The 17,834-nt window shown below is 34.1% G+C and overlaps 1 protein-coding gene across 8 annotated transcripts in view; it reads left to right on the top strand.

Annotated features, from left to right (window-relative positions):
- Positions 1-17,834, top strand: part of Oxr1 (oxidation resistance 1) — a 327,871-nt gene that overhangs the window by 244,756 nt on the left and 65,281 nt on the right. For 4 of the 8 annotated variants that reach the window (XR_011704670.1, XM_071602184.1, XM_027949226.3 and 1 more), the window contains exon 1: positions 4,195-4,517. The exons of 2 other annotated variants lie outside the window; for them this stretch is intronic. Coding sequence is in view for 4 of the 6 variants with exons in the window: in XM_071602184.1 (XP_071458285.1) it covers positions 4,319-4,517 (199 nt within the window). In the remaining 2 variants the exon portion in view is untranslated. Of the gene's footprint in view, positions 1-4,194; positions 4,518-13,327; positions 13,403-17,834 lie in introns of those variants that run through there. 2 more of the 8 variants (XM_071602186.1, XM_071602185.1) reach the window with 2 other exon arrangements.

The raw sequence follows: 17,834 nt of genomic DNA, 5'->3' as shown, positions 1-17,834 counted from the left end.
TTTTTTGATATTGGGAATTGAGCCCAGAGTTGCTTAACCACTGAGCAACACTCCCAGGCCATTATATATTTTATTTAGAGACAGTGTCTCTCTAAGTTGATTAAGGCCTCCCTGAATTGCTGAGGCTAGTTTTGAACTCATGATCCTCTTGTCTTGACCTCCTGAACCACTGGGATTATAGGCATGCTCCACTGTTCCCAGCCTCAAATGTTTTCTGATGGCTAAATAATAGTCAAATCAAAATTGGATAGTCTAGCAACTTTCTACAGATAGAATGGGCTCACTGAAATAAGGTCCCCTTATTTAACTAATAGAAGACCATTTGGGACTAGATGATTCATGCACATTATACACATGATGAAAACTAAGGCTCCTTATCCCTAAGTTACCTACTTCTTCTCTCATAAAGCAACCATTGTAACTGGCTTCTGTTTTTGTTTGTTTGTTTGCAGCACTAGGGATTGAATCCAGGAGCATTCTACCTCTGAGCTATATCCCCAGCCCTCTTTATTTTATTTTATTTTTTTTTTTTTTGAGACAGGATCTTTGCTAAATTCCTGAGTCTGACTGTGAACTAACAATCCTTTTGTCTCAGCCTCCTGAGTTACTGAGATTACATGTGTGTGCCACAGTGCCCAGCCCTGGTTTTCTATGTGTGTGTATAAATATTCTTTTATATATGTGGATTTTTAAAATATATGTCTTACAAAATGGTAGCATACCACATGCAGTTCTGAATCTTACTTTCCCCCTGAAAATATTTTCTAGATTCTTCTCTAAGCAGTTACATCAAGGACCGATTATTTTTAATGATTGAATAATGTTCCATTATATAGACATGTCATATTTTAATCATTTCTTTGTTAGTTACCCTTTAAAGCATTTTCAATATTTTGCCACTGTAAATAGAAAAGGGGAGTAGATTCTGCCACTAATACTTTCACACAATGGCGGGGGGGATGTAAAGAGTAGTACATCCTAGAGAGGGCTATTTGACAGAATCTAGTTGCTTTTTTGAAGTATGTAGGCTTTGACCCAGCTACCTCACTTCTTGTGGTATGTCCTACTGATATGAAATGATGCATTTTTCTACTTACAGTGACAAAATATTGAGAAAAATCTACTATATATATATATATATATATATATATACATATATATATATATATATATCCAAGTGAAATAAAACATAAACTTAGACACATAGATGTTCATAACAATATTCTTCATAATATCCATAAATAGGAGCAATCCAAATGTCCAACAATTGACGAACAGATAAATGAAACATGATACATCCATATGGTGGGATATATTACTTGGCAATAAGAAGTAGTGAATTTCTAATACATGATACAACACGAATACTACTCAGAAACATTAAATGAAAAAAGGCAGACTCCAAAGATCTTATATTGTATGATTCTATTTATGTGAAATGTTCATAAAAAGGCAAATGCATAGACAGAAAACAGGATCAGTAGTTGCCTAGGCAAATAGATAAAAGGTTTATTTTTAAGGTGATGGACATGTTCAGAGATTAGGTTATTGATACTTAAGGTTAACTGTACACTTTCAACAGGTGAATTTTATGGTATGTAAATTATTTATCAATTAACTTTTTAAAATGAGGCAAAGGGTAGTTTACCAAAGTAGGTATGATACATAAGGAATTTTTTATAGATGAAAGGGATTTATGTGGCTGATATAAGTTGCATAAAATAGAATCTACAGTGGAGGGAGAGAGAAAGTATACAACAAAGGGGACTAATAAGGTTGGCAAATCACAGACGATGTAAACTAGACTAAGAGCAAAAGTAAATTTGGAAGAGAGACATGGATAGGAGTAAGGACTTCTTTGTAAGGCAAGATAGGGAGAGGAGCTTGTATGTAGATTGAAGAGAAAAATGTGTGTTCATATTTGATGGGCAAGAAAAATGTGTGTTCATATTTGATGGGCAAGAAAAATGTGTGTTCATATTTGATGGGCAAGAAAAATGTGTGTTCATATTTGATGGGCAAGAAAAATGTGTGTTCATATTTGATGACCTCTGATTTTCTGTGTCATGTAAAAGGCAAAGTAAATATGTTTAAGGGATAAATTTGGTACTTCAGCAGAATGATGATAGTTCAGACAACAAATGTAGGAAATAAAAAAAGGAAAACTGACTACATGGACAAAAGAATTTTGAAAAGATGTTAGGGCTCAGCTGAGTTTATACAAAAATACATAAAGCACTCAGTCATCAAGGTTATACTTTCTTCTCTATCAGTTCTAGTGTTCAATGAGATAGAAGCAGAAAAATATTAATGAGTTAATTCTCATTTACTGTATTTAAACTGGCAGAACACAGGTTCTTGCTAAGATTGTTAAAGTGAAAATTTACAAAAAAACCCAAACATTTGGATATGTTTATCACAAACCAGTAAATTTCATGAAGATGTAAAACATATCTTAGAAAATAAATTCAATTTAGTTAATCAGTGTTAGATGTAAGTCATTGAAATTTGTAAAAATATTTATGGTTTACCAAGACTCACACAGAACTTAGAAGTTGTACTGAGCATAATAATGCTTCCTGATTAAATGTAATTCTCACAAATAAGGAAGAGTAAGTTAGCACCTGGCTAAGTTCAGAATGCTATACTAAGGTACATAAACAGGGTGGCTTATAAATAACAAAATTTTATTTCTTATAGTTCTGGAGTCTAGAAATGAGATCAGGGTGCCAGAAAAGTCAGGTTGTGGTGAAGAACCTCTCAGGATTATAGTCTGCTGTCTTTTCTTTGTATCTTCACATGGTGGAAAAGTGAGCGACTTCCCTGGGGACCTTTTATATATATACTTATCATCACATTCATGAAGTAATCACCCTCTTGACCTAATTACCTCTCAAAGACTCCACCTTCAAGTTGAGGTGTTAGGATATCAAATTACAAATTGCAGGGAGGGGCACAAACTTTCTATTCTTGGTGCCATCTAAAAGATAAGTCCTTAAGAGGAACAGAAGGAAGCTTGGAATAAGAATGCTTCCCCAAGTAACACTTCTGAACCTATGGGTGATTGCTAGATATGCAAATACTTGGGTCCCTTTCTCATAAACACTGTGAATTAGGTACTCTATGGCTGCAATCCAAACATTTTATATTTTTAACTAGTTATAATGCAGATGCTAATGTTAGAATGAGGAAGTTTTCCAACCTAATAAGAATTTAAAGGGAAAATGGTGAGGAGTGGAAAAGATCAGAAAAAAATGATTTAAAAAATCTACCAGAGGGTAGAGGCCTCGGGTGAGTGTAAAGCTTCAATTCCAGAGTTTCTGGACTTCATTTATTAGAATATTTAGCTCTTCAACTTCCTAAGTAATTCAAACATTTTCGTCAAATACCTTAATATATTGGTGATTCCAATTAAGAGGGTTTATTTAATGCGTGGGAAAATTAAAAGGGCTATAAACAGACATGAGAGTGAGAAAATAACCAGATTTCACAGGAAAAAAAAATCGAATAGTAAATATCTGTCAAATGTGATATATTCATTCTCTTCCTCTCTCTCTCTCTCTCTCTCTGTGTGTGTGTGTGTGTGTTATAATGAAATTTAAAAGTGATTATTGATGCTTTATTTTCATGACGACTTCAGTCTTATTATTAAAAGTATCTCCGCTCCTAAAACAAACAAAACTGTGAGCTGCAGAAGTTTTATGTGGATTGTGCCCCTCCTCTCAACAGACACATACAAACTTTTTGACACTATTTGCAAAACCCTTCTAGTCTCGCGAACTCTGTGTAACTCCAGCAGAAACTCGTCTGGGTCATTTGTCTCCCCGTTCGTCCTCGGGCAGAAGGCCAGGCGTCCTTCCCTCTCCCTAGCAGTCCTGAAAGTCCAGTCCGGTCCGGGACAGGGCGGGGCGGGAAGGGTAGGCTTGCTCCACTGGAGCCGGAAGGGTGGGGGAACAGCAGATGGGACCTGTCCAGCTTCCTTAAAAACCACCAGATTTCTGACCTTAATATGTTCCATTAAGAATATACCCATTTTGTAAGCTAGTTGTGTTTGGCTCAGCCTTTATAAACCTCAATAAGAACTTTCTAAAAACTTTTGTTTATCTCTGTCCCCCCGATCCGCAGTTTCCCGATGGTCCGCTCCCGGGCCCGAGGCGGGACGCCCCCTCCCCCGCCCCGCCCCGCCCCCTGAGAGGCGCGCAGAGCCGCCGCGCCCGGGTCGGGTCGGCAGGGCAGGCACGCCGGTGGTGACTGCTATTGCTGCCGCAGAAGTCGTCCACCTCCGCGGTCCCTGCCGCGCGGCCTGCCCCGCGACGGCATGGACTACCTGACCACGTTCACGGGGAAGAGCGGGCGCCTTCTGCGAGGCACGGCCAACCGCCTGTGGGGGTTCGGGGGTGGCGGCGAAGCCCGGCAGGTGCGCTTCGAGGATTACCTGAGGGAGCCCGCCCAGGGGGACCCGGGTTGCGGGCCCCCGCCGCACCGGCCCCCGGCGCCGTCCAGCCCGGAGGGACCTGGTGAGCCCACCTTCCTTCGCCTCCCGCACGGCCGACGCGGGCTGAGGGCTGGGGGAGGCAGCGGTAGCGGCGGGGTACACGGCCTGGCGACCGCAGGTGTGCCGGGACCCGGGGCCGGCGACGCGGTGGGGCTAGCTGCGGGTGGGGTGAGGAAGGAAGGACTGGTTCAGCCTGGGGACTGAAGACTTTCGACTGCGTAGCTCTTCCTGCCCGGCTCTGCCTGCTTTCCTCACCTAGACTGGACTGACTTTACCCCGCCAAGTATTTCAAGGGTCTGATCCATTTTACCTCCCAGTGGGACGTGAATATTGAACCAATTATGACCGTCGTGGTTTTAGAGACTTATAGAACGCCGGATCTGCTTTTGTTTTGGCTTGGGTCTCTCCTTTTATTTGATATTTGCCAACTGCTAGCATTCACTTCCTGACATAAAATAAGAAGCAACTACTACTTCGTGATAGAAAATGCTTCACTTGCACTGGAGCCTGATTGATTTTTGCATCTCGTACTTTGAAAGACTGCGTGTTATCTTGGGGTGGTAGAACTTTGAAACTTTTTCCCAGTTGAGCACTGTGTTGGTGTTCTTTCATTATAGTGACCTTGTCCTATTCTTTAAAAATATCAATAGCATGATATTGACATCTTACAGAATTTTTTAAAGTGCTGCTAAAGGGGTATTAGGCAAAATAATAATGATCATATCTTTTCACTGTCATTCGCTTCCTTTAAAGCTGTCAGACCTCCTAGTCATTTATATTTTATTTTTGTTACTTGTTTTAATATGTATTTAGGGGTTATGAGAGTAAATATATGAGCATTAGAGAGTTTAGAAAAAAATACAGAAAAGCACAAAATATATAAAATCATCCCTTCTCCTGACACTCATTTCAAAGTAGTGAAACACTGAGAATATCCATTGATCTGTGTGTGTAGGTATGTAATTTAAGCTTTGGAGTTAGTGCAGTATTCAAATCTATTTTAGCATGGCTCCTTTAAATAATTTTCCTTCACTTTGCATACAATATTTTCTTTATAGAATTCCTGCTTATGGAATTAGAAAGCAAAAATAGGGGAAAATATTGTCTGCTTCTAAGGGCTTTGGACAGATGCAGAATCCTTTCAAAGGTGAGAACAGGGATGAGGTACAGAAATTTTTTTTTTTATCTTTAGTTTTTATTCTTTTGGTACTGGGCTTTGAGCCCAGGGGCCCTTTACCACTGAGTTACATCCCCAGCCTTTTTTATTTTTTATTTAGAGACAGGATTTCACTAAATTATTTAGGGCCTTGCTAAATAACTGAGACTGGCCTCAAACTTATGATCCTCCTGTCTCAGCCTCTATAGTATCTGGAATTACAGGCATGCAGCATCAGGCCCTGTGAAGTTACAGAAATTTCAAGTGTTCAAATAAAGAATTTTTTAAAAGAGTTTTCAGTTGCCTAACAGTTGATGTATAAGCAGCTTCTAGGTGGATGGAGAATTCAGAAATATGTAAGGTAACTTAACTAGAAAGCAGTAAAATTAATATATTAATAAATATGCTCAAATATCTAATCTACATCCAGATCTTTTGTTCATAAACATGTATTGAGCATGCCTCTATGTCTGATATTTTTCTTGATTGCAACTTTAAAGGCCAAAATTATTCTATTGACGCTGCTTTATGAATTCATTGTACATTTAAAAAAAACTCCAAATGTCTGATAGGTTAGAGAGGCCTTATGATGTCACAGAAGTATGACCATAGTCAACTGGGCAGGTAAGCTAGTATTAACTTCTTGAAAGAATTTGGCAAGTTACTTATTCCTTTTGGGTCTGTATTTTCTTGTTTCCTGTAAACAGGTTGGATTGGATGATCTGAATTTCCAGTTCTAGAACTTTTTTATTTGGAGTGGAACTAGTGAAGATGATGGGTGATAAAGCTGGAAAATAGCATTTAGTGGTAAAAACTAAAATTAAGATACTGTCTTCTGAAGACAGTTCAAAGAATAAGTGTTCTAGCAATCACTTGATCATCCTTTGCAGTGTTTAGACTAAGTTTGGCTTCCCTAAGTTTCTCTGACTTTAGAGAAGCAGCATGAATATATACAAGTAAAAAATAAACGGTTCTTTTTAAATTTCTAGCCACCCTTTGCTTAAATGAGAATTCTATTCTTTGGAGCTGCATGCCAGATGGGTTGTGGCTCTTGGGTTGATTTTTGCATTTGTGTCCTTTTGAGTATGGGTCAGTTTATTTGAAGGATATCCTTTTGCCCTATATTTTGTGGCTACCTTTATTTCTGTGTGTGTGTGTGTGTATAGATATATATTTAACAACTGCTTAAATTATCTGCTGTCATTCTTCCTTAAATTCTTGAAAAAGTTCTTAGTATTTCTTTTACAAAAACTTTCTCTCTTGTAGTTTGGCTGCATTCCAAGGCCCCATTTTTGTTGCTCATGATCTTGTCCCTCACCATTTAATCTTCAGTAATGATGTTGATACAATAGTTTTCACATTGACAGACTAAGGGGAGAGTAGATAAAACTGGTTAGTGCTTCTGAAATTCTATAAACAACCTACTTACTGGACTATTAGTATTATTGCCACCTTACTCCTGTCCATGATGGCTGCTTTTGCTTTTAGTGTTTGTTCACTCCAACATTATAGCCCCCTTAGGAAAACCATAACTGAGACTTGGACATATTAAGGAGATTGTCACATCATTGGTCTTATTAACAATTGCAAAGAAAACATTTAAAAATGCTTCTTCCTGCTTATATTAGTATTTGATTTAAAAAATTGTTTCAGTTCTGTAGTATTCTTGTTTGGGAAGGGACCATAGCACACATTGTGTAGTCTTTAAAGGTATTCACTTTACTAGATCATATTTTAATAAATAAATAAAGATCAATAGGTTAATTTAGAATTTTATTATAATATGAACATGAAACAGCTTTTATCAAAACTGTTGTTATGTCAACCTATTTTCTCAGTTGGTGACAGAATCGTTTAAACATAGTTCAGCCCTGTTTAAATTTTCTTTTGATTTATATTTAGCAGTTTAAACAGCTCCTTTCAGTCATTTCTTAGTCACTTTATTTTAAAAATTAAGTCTCATATTCAATTTAAAACCTATCTCCCTACTAATTTCCATTCCTGTTTAGGTTTGAAGTAGAGGAGAGGTGTGGTCTAACTCGTAAAAATTCCTGCCCACCCTGTCCTAATGAATAACTCCTTTGATGTTGGGATGTGAGAAGGGAAGGAGTCTATTTTTCCATCCTAGTCTTCCTTTGCCCCTTGGTGGGAAAGTATAGTAGTGGATAGCATCATGGAAGTAGTAATGAGACCAGTTCTGCTAAGATTGCTATTCTGTGTACAAGTGCTGACCTTAGTAGTCAGCAGTTGTTTTAACTTTGAATGTAGGCCTTAAGAATTTTTATTACCAACCACAAGATTTTAGTTGCAAATTGTTGATTAAACTGGTCATCTAAATCTGCTGCTACATAACACATTGATTAGTGTTGTGTGGTTTATGAAGAATGAAGTAAAATAGGGACATTAAAATTTTATCACTTGAATTATTTTGCATCTCAGGGAAAAGCTTTAATACTTTTTCTTAAATCAGTTATCCCTGATACTTCTATTTTGTGTGTTTGAATTTTAAGTAGGTTTCTTTTTACCTGGGTATTTTCCCTGCCTCTTACTTTGCTAAAATATATATTTTTTAAATTATTTAGTATTTGTGACTGTAAAGGTATATAGACCTGAATTTAAAAGGTAGCCTTCAAGAAGCTTAATCTAGGAACAAAACAAATTATATTTTATTGACTTTAAATTTCAAACTCATTAAGAAATTATGTAATGGGTTCTTTTTTTTCATATTATAGCACAAAAGTTCTATATACTGAATGTGTATATACCTGAAGGAAAAGCCTGAAGTTGATATTCTTCTTAACAATTCACTTTTGATAATAATGGACAATAAGTAAACCAAGACATGGACTTCTGATAATAGTCAACATTCTCTTTGGCTGCTCTTGAACTTTGGAGCCTTTATTAAATAAAATAAAGGTTACTTAAACACAGAACTGCAGTACCATGACAATTGAGATGATGACTTAAATGACTACTAAGTGATCAGTGGATGAGTAATGTATAGAGTAGATACATTGGACAAAGGGAATATATCTGTTATGGGATAGAACAGGATGACATGAGTTTTATCATGCTACTTGGAACAACGTGAAGTTTTAACACTTTCTATTTCTCGAATTTTTCATTTAATATTTTTTGAAATGTAATTAACTGGGGGAGTAGCTGAAGCTATGGAAAGTGAAACTGTCTAAAAGGTAGAGAAGGGGCTACTCTGAAAGGTCCTTTCATAGTCACCTGTTAATTTATATTAAGAAAATCTTAATAAATTTTATTCAATGAGTGGTACTAATACAAAAAAGGAACATGTTTTTAAGTGCAGACAAATGTTGGAGAAAGCCCCAAAATTTACTCTTGTTTTCTTGCAATCAGTAAAAGAGGGAAATGTGACTAGACATAAATAACATTGGCCCTAATATAAAGATAAACTTGTTACCTAGGCAGGCAGGAGAAACACAGCTATTCACAAACTAAGAATAAAGAGAAAAATTTTCTCATGGTACTCTATAATATAGCAAAAAACAAATATAAAATCTTATCACTTTAGTATGTGCAGATTGCAATTTCAGAAAGCTATTTTTTAAACACTATTCTTAAATTTAGGTTAGTGGTATAACTCCAAAATAATAGTTAGTAATGGCAGTTTTGTATGGGGACAATATCATCTAAATGTGCAGTTATTTCATAGTCTGAACTGAGGGATAGGGTTTTAATTTAAGTATAAATTTTCAATAATATAGTCAAGGCTCTGGAGTTTGTATTTTCTGAAATAGTACTAAAAATTTTCAATGATGGAAATGTTTTGTATCTGTGATATTTAGTAGTATATGACATCAAGTGTGGCTAATGAGTACTTGAATGTGGCTAGTACAAATAAGGAACTGAATTGAGGAATTTGGATTCTGGAATCAAGGAAAAGTTATTCAATAACATTTATTAAAGCATGATAAGAGATTTTAGGACTGTTGCCATAGGTATATGGGCTGTGGTAGTAGAATTTTACAATGGGGGAGAGAAATTGGGCCTAATTTCAAATATAGTGTGGGCAAGAAGGAATTTATAGCCAAGAAGTAAGGTGGGAGTAGATGGATGGAAAATTACGAAGAGGTAATAATAACAGGAATAAAGGGAATTCTTGTTGGAAAAAAAAACAAAACAGGGTAATCAGACTTCACCTTTGGGGTACAGAAAAGGATGAGATTCCTGATCTTCTGTGGAAGGTGATCAGATATCTGGAGGTAGAGGGTAGGTATTCCAGTTAAACTGATTTAGAAGGTTCTTGCTAAAATTGGATTTTACATGGAAGTGTACAGACAAAAAAGCCTTTTTTCTTTTGTGTAGTAAAATGGATGCATGCTATCTATAAAGGAGTTCTTGTAAAGATTAAACTATAAATCATCTTAAATTTAGTCATCCAGAGAAATAATTAATATTAGGGTAGCTATTACTACTGGGATCCCCTCTACGTGTATATAACTACAGCATGGATGAATGAATACAAGGAGGAAGTAACAGAATGAAAGATCATACTTCATTATCATGAGAAATTAATTTCTCAAAGTACATCTATGAAGTTAGGTTGATTCTCAGAAAAAAAACATTAACAGGTTGGTAACCTGTTAAAAACATCAACAGATCTTTTTTTTTAGTTTTAGGTGGACTGTAGAAAACATGCTTTGATATGAGATTAGCAATTTCATCTCCCATTTTTTTCCTCACATCCTGATATTTCTCATTATATTATGTTTACATTTTCATGTTTGTAAAAAATTTTTTCAACATTATTATTTTTTTTTATTGTTGGTTGTTCAAAACATTACATAGTTCTTGATATATCATCTTTCACACTTTGCTTCAAGTGGGTTATGAACTCCCATTTTTAGCCCACATTATTTTTATAATTAAATTTTTCTGTTCAGTATTTCTTAATGGCACTTTTAGCATCTTGAGCCCATATTTTGATACAATTGACATACTTTAACTCTTGTGGTTTCAGTAAAGTGTTCTCATTCAAGAAAGACTGTTTTCTTTTTCCCTCTGGAAAGTAATTTGTTTTTTATACACGAAGTATTGAAATAATTCTTATATATTCAAAGAACAATAATTTAACCAGGAACAGAAATGGGAATAGTCAGACTTGTGTGCCTACCACATATGTGTATATGGGCAATAATCTTTTAGGAATTACATCTTTCCTCTAGATTTCATGTTGATGGAGCAACCCCTTTGTAGAACATCTCTGGTCTTGAGATAAGAGTGAAAAGAAAACAAATTTATTGTCAGCTCTATACAGTTCTCCTTGGGACACTCATACCATTTCTGTTCTTATTCCATTGGCAAAGCAAATCATAGCTACGTGTAAAATCAGTGGAATGATGAGGTGTATTTTATATTTCTCCACAGGGAGAAATACAACATAACCATTAAATATAGTCTATCACAATGACTAATTTAGAAAATTTGTTTAGAAACAATTATATTAGTTTGACAGAGATTTGAAAACTGTTAGTATTAGCTGTCATTAAGTAGGAAGTTATTAGTAAATAACATTTATTTTATCAATTATCTAATCAACAGTTTGATTCCTTCAAAATCTCTTTTACAGTATTTCTCAAATTCATTGTGCATACAAATCAATCACGAATCAGCTGGTCTGATAAAGAACCTGAGATCCTGCATTCACAGCAGGCTCCTAGCTGATGCAATGCTGCTGGTTCCTGGAATATACCTTTAAGTAGTAAGGCTTTATATAGACTTTTATATCATGGCACTTTCACTTAGATTAGGGCTGCCAAAAAGCCCTTGGTGGCCCTTAAATGTTAATTTAAGGGTTAGCTGGAGGAAAGGGATGCTGAAGAGGGGGGACATTAGTAAGTAGGATACAAAGAGAGGTGTAATGTTTCCAAATAAAGGTATAGAGATGCATGCAGAAGGAATTGGTTGGAAGCTTCACAGAGTTTAAGTAAAATGAAATTAGAAGAAAAAAATAAATCCATCAGGCGGGCCACAATGGTGCACACCTATAATTCCAGCCAATCAGGAGACTGAGGCAGGAGGATTACAAGTTCAAAGCCAGCCTCAGCAACTTAGGGAGGCTCCAGGTGATTTAGTGAGACTCCCTCTCAAAATAAGAGAGATGTTGCTCCATTCAACCCCAGCATCCCCTTCTCCAAAAGAAAAAAAAAAAAATCAAATAAATAACTTATTTGTTCCAAAGCACATGCAGTGAACTCTGGGGAACAGAGAAGTGATTTTAGCGCATTGTGGAATCAGTAAAAGATGGAACAAGGACAGTGAAAGATTCATACTTTCAAAAGTTCAACTATTAAAAGAAACAGATGGGGTAACATTTTAGAGAGGATAGGTACAGATTTGAAAGAAAATTGAAGGCTTTTGTTTTGTTTCTTTTATAGATAAGGAGTCATTAGAGAGTGAAGAGTCCAAAATACAGACATTTTTCCTCCAGTACCTCATGATAGAGGATCAGTTAATCAGAAAAGCTATAATCAGTATATCTTTTTTATATCAGAATATAGTTTTAAAGTATTTATATTATTTGAAATGATTCTATATTATAAAATATAGAATCTATATTTTTAAAAAAATCATCAAACTTTTTTCAGTAGCTACTACTGAAATTATAATGTTCAGTTATAATAAGAATTTTTAAGTACATGGAAACTAGATCTCATATTAGTTTAATTGTTGATTTCCAGGCTTGCTCTTATCCTCCAGTTTTACTTTCCCATTCTATTATCAAAATGATCTTTTTAAAGGTCAGATACTGCTTTGTTAATTTTCTGCTTTAAAATTTTTGAGGACTTCTGAGCTTGGTAATAGCACACTAGATAATTTAGACAACCCCCCTGAGAACAAAACGCTGGGCCAAAATAAAGCAAATTCTATGAAGGATATTATCAGAATGTTAACTGGTATGACTAGGTTAGGGTCTGAATGAAGACACAGTGGTCTAAAGAGAAGGCACCTGTCTTTGAGGTTTTCTTTTTTCTTTCTTTCAAAAGCATTGATTCCAAAAAAGAGTTTTAGTGCAAGGCCCACTATAGGGAAGAGGGAAGAATCTCTTGTTACTTTGAACCCCAAATCTTTTAGCATTTGGTGAAAGATTTTTAAATCAGAGTAAAGTCTGGAGATACACTGGTAGAATTATGTTCCTAGAACACAAAAGGCCCTTGGTTTGATCCCCAGCACCAAAAAAAAAAAAAAAAAAAAAAAAAGATTGTAACCAAAGTAGATAGGCTCTTGTGGTGGGATAATATTTAGCTTCATCAAAATTTTTACAATTTCATTAACAAAATCTGGTATTGCTAATATCCTCGAGTACTTGACAGACACAAACATTAATACTCTGTAAAAATATAGCTCTGTATATCAAATTATTTCTGTAGAAAGTTTTGCAGATTTAGTATTCAGCACACAAACTCTAATTAGGTACATGGTGAAACAAGATATAAGAAACAGCAGAGACTAGAATCAGACTATAGGAACTTTAGATATAGTTATTGGATTTAGTGTGGCTCTGTTGAGAATTTTCAGCTAATTGAGAATATTATAAACTATAAAAAAAGAAAAATGCCTATTTTATAACTGAAAAATATAATTCCCTAAATTAGGACTTTTGTGGATGGATTTAAGAGCAATCTAGACAACACAGAAGAATTAATGAATTAGAAGATAAGTTGGAGGAAAATATCCAGAATAAACAGAGGACAAAAGAATGGAAAATAGAGGAGAGGGTAAGCTCAATAAAAGATTTAATGAGGACTTCTAACATAGAAGTTTTGAATCCCTGAAGGAGAAGAAAGAATGGTATAGAAACATTAATGAGAGAGAGAATGACTGAAAACTCCAAGGGAAGAAGGACTTTATTTCACAGATTCAAAACTCCCTATGAGCCCCTGGTAGAAACCATACTAAAGACCAACAACAAAATCTTAGAGTCAATTCAAATAAATAATCCCAAACCTTTAATGATTTAGTATTAAGATTGATATTGATTTTCCACCAGAAACAGTTGCAACTGATTATTATCTTTAAAGTCTTAAAAGTACTTGCCATCCTAGAATAATGTGACCTATGAAATTACCAAGAGATGCAATAAAGGTGATAGCTATGAGGATAAAACTAAATGTTGAATGCTTAAAAATGTTATAATTTCTTATGATTTTTATATACACATGTAATAAAGATACATAACAAAATATTGCATGTAAATCTTGGTAGTAACACAGTGAAAGGAAAACAAAATTACTACTTAATATTAAACTCTAATTTATATGTTAGTAATCCAAGCTGTAATCTCTGGAATGACCACTAAAAGAATTATTTAATTGTTGATTTCCAGGCTTGGAAATATGTAACTTCCAGATTAATGGTAGGAAAATGAAAAATCAACAAATGCTAATCCAATGAATACAAGAAAGGAGAGAAGACTAACAGAACAAATAGAAATAAAAAGAACCTACTTAGAGATATATCAAAAGCATGCAGATTCAGAAAGATTGAGATTGGAAAATAAAGGCAAAAGCTAATGAAAAGAAAGTTGGTATATTAACATTAGACAAATCCAGCCTTAAGTTAAAAATTCTGAGAAAATATTCAATTTTCCAGAAAGATATAATCTCATGAACCCAATAATATGGTCTCAAAATACAGAAAGCAATGTAGAAGAGACATGAAGAATTAAAGAACTCATAGTCATAGCAGGAGATTTTAACAGTATCCATCAGAAAAAGCACACAAAAATAACTCAATGCAGATATTGAGGTTTTGAACAACAGAGTAGCAAACTTGACCTTCTGCATAGGGACATTGACAAAAAAACACTACATCCAACAGGGTAGTATATGGTTTTTTGAAACTTTTGCTAAATTTACATATAGTCATAAAGCAAGTTACAACGTTATTTCAAAAGTTTGAATTTCTTTTGAATATTTTATTTTGCCACCTAATAATTTATCTAGAAATCAGTAACAAAAAGATAAAATTTTAAAATTATCATTGGCAAATTAATCAGTACTATCTAAATAGCACTTGGGTAAATGAAAATTAGAGTAGAAGTCAGAAAATATTTAGGGTTCACATGTTAGAAGACCGTGTCAAAACTTGTGGTATTCATTGTAGAAGAGAACATATGCATTACATAATTAAGGTTTTGGCTTTTGGTAACACTGATAAAATCTAACTCCCTTTATCTTTCCACTATATCAAGATAATGATATCTCAGGGAAAGTCTTATTTATTCATTTTATCAAATATTTATTGAACACCAGTAGTATGCCATGCCTAATACTATGTGCTGGGTATGCAACAGGCTTTCTCAGCCTCTGTAGTATTTACATTTTGTGACTGATAAATCTTTGTTGTGGGAGATTGTCCTGTGCATTACAAAATTTTTAGCATAGCCATGACTTCTCTACATTAGGTAACAGTAACATGCCCACAATTTGAGTAAGCAGAAGTCTCCAAGCTTTGCCTGCTGTTTCTGGGGGTCAGGGAAGGCAAACATCTATGGTTGAGAACCACTTGTCTGTATTGGTGTAACTAACAGGTGTGTCTTCTGCCCTCATGAAGCTGATAATCTAGTGAGTAGTTTTAAATAGCAGAACAGTTATTTCAGACTGAATTGACTTGAGTTTGAATTCCATCACTATTTTTTATTGTTGCTGTTGTTGTATAGTTGCTGTTAATTTCTTTGTCTCAGTTTCCCCAGTTATAAAATGGAGATAATAATGATACATATTTCATAGGGTCAATGAATTAGAGATAATATATGTGAAGTACTACAAAAGTGCTTGGCGTGTAGTAGACAGTTGGTAAACATCATCTGCATTTTATTATTAAATAGACCACGGTGAGTATGTATTTCTAAACTGCAATAAATTTTGTGAGGAAGAATAGGGCTCCTCCTCTCCATGCTCCCAACCAGATTCATATTTGCTCACAGTTGTCTTTAAAGGATACTTTGAAGTTACTCAGGAAGAGACTGTACTTACGTAACAATGGTGATCACTTTGAACTCTCAGATACTGTGATTCTGATTGTATTGTTTTTTGATAGACAAAGGTGAACAGTTAATTTTGTTCTGGCATTTATGTTTATTAAAAACCTAATATTGATAATTAATACTTGGAACTATTTTTATAATAGATAAAGTTGTTACAAAGTGTTTTATAGTTTTATGAAATATTTCAGTTTGTTTTCAAACTTTAAACTCTGAGATTATTATATTAATTAATTTTCTTTCCCTGAATGGCATTCCATGGTGAGCTCTTGAAAATTAGAGTAATTGCAATTTTCTTGTGATTAAATGTATAATTAACCTTGGGAGATTATGAAACACAGGTTCAAAAGCTTCTAAAGTTGGAGTGTTCCTGATCCAAAAAACCAAAGTCTGAACTGCTCCAAAATTTGAAACTTTTTAATCTTCTACATAAATATCCCTAAATCCAGTATAATTAAAAATCTGATTTTTGAATTAATTTATGGTCCGAATAATTTCAAATAAGGGTTATTCAAAGTAAATGTAGACTATTGATAATTGCTAAAAATGAGATAAGGAGAGATATATTATTAGTGAAAAGTCATCTGTAATTGTATTTTGCATTGCTAAGAGAAGCTTAAATTGCAAAATAAAATGGTTTTGACTCCTCTGCCATTTTTGAAAATACAGTAATAAATTACTATTTAAACTTAATTTAAAATAGTTTTATTTTCCCAGAGAAGCAAATTTAAGTATAAGCTATTCAACATAGAAAAGATTTAAATATTCTGATGAGCAAAAATAACATTCTTCTTCATTACAATTGTAGCATTTTGCATTAAAATTAGAAATATGGAAGAATTAATGTTTTTTTACAGCCAAGTAGTGTGTGGGCAAGTTTTTGAACTTTTACCATACTGATAGGGGATAAATATCTTGCAATTTAAATTTGTATTTCTCAATTTATGAGTGAAATTAAATATCTTTTAAGCTTAAGGGCCATTTTTGTGACCTTTTGTGAATTCTCTGACTATATATTTGGCCCCATTTTTTTCACCTAAGTTTTTATCTTTTTTTTCCTCTTCAAATTTTAAGAATAAATTTATAGAATATAAAAATTGGATTTGTATATGTGTGTATATAAACACACTTTCACTGCAGTTGTAATATATGAACTGTAACTGTCTACTTTTATTTATGGGAAATGTAATCAATTTTTTTTTAAACAATAATTCTTATAATTCTAGGTACAGATCAAGTTGTTGCTTCAGTTCATTCGAATTAGATGTTTGCCATGTTAGGCCCATTGTTAAGCACTGAGGAGGAAATGTAGAACAAAGGCAGTGTTTTGAAGGTTACAGTTTAGTGGAAGAGATTAAAAACAGATAATAATTTCAAAAACTGTTCCAGATGCTGTGTAGGATGTAAATATACCAAGTAAATAATAATGAGACTTGGATTATCCTGAATGATCGGGAATGTTTTAGGACAGTATTCTTAAGCGTTAAAGAGCTAACTGGGTTTTGTGGGGTTCAGACTTTGTTGTTATTATTAATATGCTTCACTAAAACTATTCACCCAGCAACTGGGCTACTTAGATACATGTAAATAAACTAGTATGGTTCAAATATCAGTCAAGTTTTGATAGAGGGAGAACTGTAAAACATACATTTCTCTAGATTAGAACTAGCTCAGGTGGAACTAATTTGTCTTTGAAAACTCTAGTTTTTAATCTTAGGTAAATATAGCATTCTTTTCTGTTTACTATTTTGAGTTTTCAAATTAGCATTTTAGAAATTTCCATTTTATTCATTTTTCAGTGTTTAGTTGAGAGTAGAATTTAATAAATCATTGTACTAATTGCATTGAAGTATAGATAAGGTTAAGCCTAGTGTAAAGTTTAAACTGAAACAAGTTAGCTTAATGTTAATGATAAGGAAATATTCAAATGAAATGTCATGATAAGCAAATGAAAAATAATTGGTACATAAACTGAAATTAAATACGTGAAATGTTCATATATGAAAGCAAACCTTAATTTACTTCACTGTGTAAGTAAGGAAGATAACAATATTATTGTATTTTAGAGAAGATTCTATAAGACTTGTATATATACACATACACACACACAAATACATAAGCATATACATGTATATATCTTCAAATATATTTTTAAAATGTCTTTC

Source organism: Marmota flaviventris, chromosome 15, assembly GCF_047511675.1.
Source record: "Marmota flaviventris isolate mMarFla1 chromosome 15, mMarFla1.hap1, whole genome shotgun sequence".
Taxonomy (NCBI): Eukaryota; Metazoa; Chordata; class Mammalia; order Rodentia; family Sciuridae; genus Marmota; species Marmota flaviventris.
Note: the sequence above shows the minus strand (reverse complement) of the source record. Positions and strands in the feature narration are given on the sequence as shown.